Source organism: Nicotiana attenuata, unplaced genomic scaffold, assembly GCF_001879085.1.
Source record: "Nicotiana attenuata strain UT unplaced genomic scaffold, NIATTr2, whole genome shotgun sequence".
NCBI classification, from domain to species: Eukaryota; Viridiplantae; Streptophyta; class Magnoliopsida; order Solanales; family Solanaceae; genus Nicotiana; species Nicotiana attenuata.
In genome coordinates this window covers 147,233-150,033 of record NW_017672989.1, presented here as the reverse complement: position 1 = coordinate 150,033, position 2,801 = coordinate 147,233, and the positions used below count along the sequence as shown (strand labels likewise).

The 2,801-nt window shown below is 35.1% G+C and overlaps 1 protein-coding gene across 1 annotated transcript in view; it reads right to left on the bottom strand.

Moving 5' to 3' along the window:
- LOC109215109 (uncharacterized protein At4g29660) overlaps positions 1-2,703 on the bottom strand; it is a 4,105-nt gene extending 1,402 nt beyond the window's left edge. The window contains exons 1-2 of the mRNA XM_019379127.1: positions 2,597-2,703; positions 285-497 (exon numbers count right to left, since the gene is read on the bottom strand). Coding sequence (XP_019234672.1) covers positions 285-467 — 183 coding nt within the window. The 5' untranslated portion in view covers positions 468-497; positions 2,597-2,703. The remainder of the gene's footprint in view (positions 1-284; positions 498-2,596) is intronic.
- Between the last annotated feature and the right edge of the window lie 98 nt (positions 2,704-2,801).

The window sequence follows — 2,801 nt, the reverse complement described above, 5'->3', positions numbered from 1 at the left end:
GGGGGGGGGGGGGGGGGTTATAACCTATGTTGTGCGGACTCTCAAAAATGTTGCCGCACCCGTGTTGGATTCTCCAAAAATACACTACTTTTGGAGTATCCGACACGCACCCGACGACATTTTCGGAGAGTCCGAGCAACATAGGTTATAACCCTGCCTATGCTACTCCAACAGTGGTGCTCTTAACTTCTTAAACTAACTTCACAAAGCTGCAATTTCAAATCTGTCTAAAGGAAATTCCAAGCATTTAATGCTACAAAATTAAGGATCTAAAGATACTATACCTTGTAGAGTTGCTCAGTGATGGCTGCCCCAATAACTCCAGTATAAAATGCACAAACATAGATTGTGACAAGAGGTGTAAATGATTTTGGTCTCCTAAATGGTTCGACCATATCCCATAGAATTGTCTTCTCCCACTTTGTGTACACATAATCTGCATATTTCCTCCACATATAGGTTGCCATTTCCACGATATCCTTTAATTATCAGCTGAACTGCACGGAGGAAATATCTCGTTAATTCGCAGATGTAGTTGTTCACATGCAGAAAGCAGTAAGATGATTTACTAAGGATACTTTTGTTTAATGCAGGACATATCAACATTAGATAGCTCATATTACTGCAAGTTTATTGGCATAAAAGCAGTCTTACAAATCATTCAAGAAAAACATAATATTAATATGGATTAAGACTATGATAAAAGAATCAATATTAACAAGACGAAAATTTGCCGGAGAAAAGAATGAGTAACATTTTTGGTAACGTTAGGAAGATCTGTTAAGGAGGACAGAGTATTCTTGCAGTTTAACTATCTCCATGTTATCATCAGCAACCTACAAGGTAAAATCTAATTTCTGATTTTTTCAACACTAATGGTCGTTATAGGCTACGTTGCTCGGATCCTCCTAAGTTCCACCGCACCCGTGTCAAATCCTCCACCATACTTTACATATAAGTTCTTTTAGAATTCATATTTTCAACTGCATTACAAACTAACTTCACTAAAGGACCGCCCGGTGCACTAAGCTCCCGCTATGCGTAGGGTCCGGGAAGAGCTGGACCACAAGGGTCTATTGTATGCAGTATTACCCTGCATTTCTGCAAGAGGCTGTTTCCACGGCTTGAACCCCTGACCTCCTGGTCACATGGCAACAACTTTACCAGTTACGCCAATGCTCCCCTTCACAAACTAACTTCACTAAGGAAAAAAAATGGATTTCAGTAATTTTACCGTAATTTTTACAATTAGCTAAAACTTAATCAAATTTTTGGTCTTCTATAGAGGAAATAGAAATAGAAATCCAGTACTAGCAAGGAAAATCACAGTAACACATAAAAATATAATTAGAGATCAGTTCAATTTTAAACCAACACACAATCAGCTCTCAAAACAGGGAAAACCAAAAAAAACAAAAAGCTTATCATTAAACAATTAATTAAGGCGTGTAATTAGTCATCAAAGCTTTTTGTAATTAGTCATTTAAAATTTCAGAACTATGATTTTTACATCAAATTAACACACCATCACAGCTAGGGGTGTTAATGGATATTTGAAAACCGACTAAACCGACCGAACCGTACCGCACCGAACCGATTTTTAGGTTTCTTTTAAAGAAACCGTAGGTTTTTATATAAATCTATAACCGCACCGATAATTAGGGTAGGTTTTTTATTTTATAAAATAAATCGAAAAATACCGAACCGTACCGAATAAATTTTACATGTGAAAAATATATTTATAGAGTAACTTTAAAACTAATAAAGCATTAAATTTTTTATTGGGCCTTGAAATTATGAAAACTGTTACAAGCCAACAAGTAATAAACTCAAAATACTAATTCCTAAAGCCTATTATGCTACTTATACTTAAACTAAGTTATTTCAAGTATCTTTGTTAGCGAGACACAAAGTATTCTAGCGACTATGAGTAGCAAACTGCAATGTATTGAATATATTTCCTCTCATGTAATTTAGATTTATCTTTTTGAATATTTAATATAGACTTAATTCTTGAGTCCCGGCTTGTTTAATATCTTTCCACTCGTGTGATTTATATTTTCTTTGCTTTTACTTGGTTTCTTTTACGTTGCTGTCAAATAGTTGATGGATACTCTAGTCATCTTTCATGTTTTTTTAAATTCATCACCCTTTAAACAGTAAAAATATCTATAGAGTTTTGCTAAGTCCTATAAAAGAACGTATGTTATTGCATTCTATTTCTTCTGATGAACTTTACATGACATTTAAAAAAAATACCGAAAATTAACCGAACCGTACCGATACCGAAGTGAAACCGACATGATTGGGACGGTTTCGAAAAGTCTAATTTTGGTTATATACAATAGAATAACCGAAAAATTGGTAAGGTACAAATTTTATAAAATAACCGGCCGAACCGAACCATTGACACCCCTAATCACAACTATAGCAAATTATAAGAACTCAAAAATAACTGATAAGCTGAGAGTTTGTTTAAGAAATGAAGCAAACACAGCAAAACTCACTATAATTTGTATTAAACCATTTAAAATCATAGCCAAATGCAAAAGATAATAAGGATTTAGTCTAATTATATATCGAGAGAGAAAAATACCTAGAGAGAGAGAGAGAGGAACAGACGAAGATAAATTGTGATTCCGTCGCGGGGAACTCTGAAGAAGTGAGGAGTTAGCTGCAGAAAATTAGAGCAAGTTACTGGTGTTGGCAAGAAGTTGAGGCCCACTAGAAGATTTGGGCCTGGTCCAAGTCCATTCGAAGGGGTCCAAATGCAACTGGATGGACTTTTATATATATATATA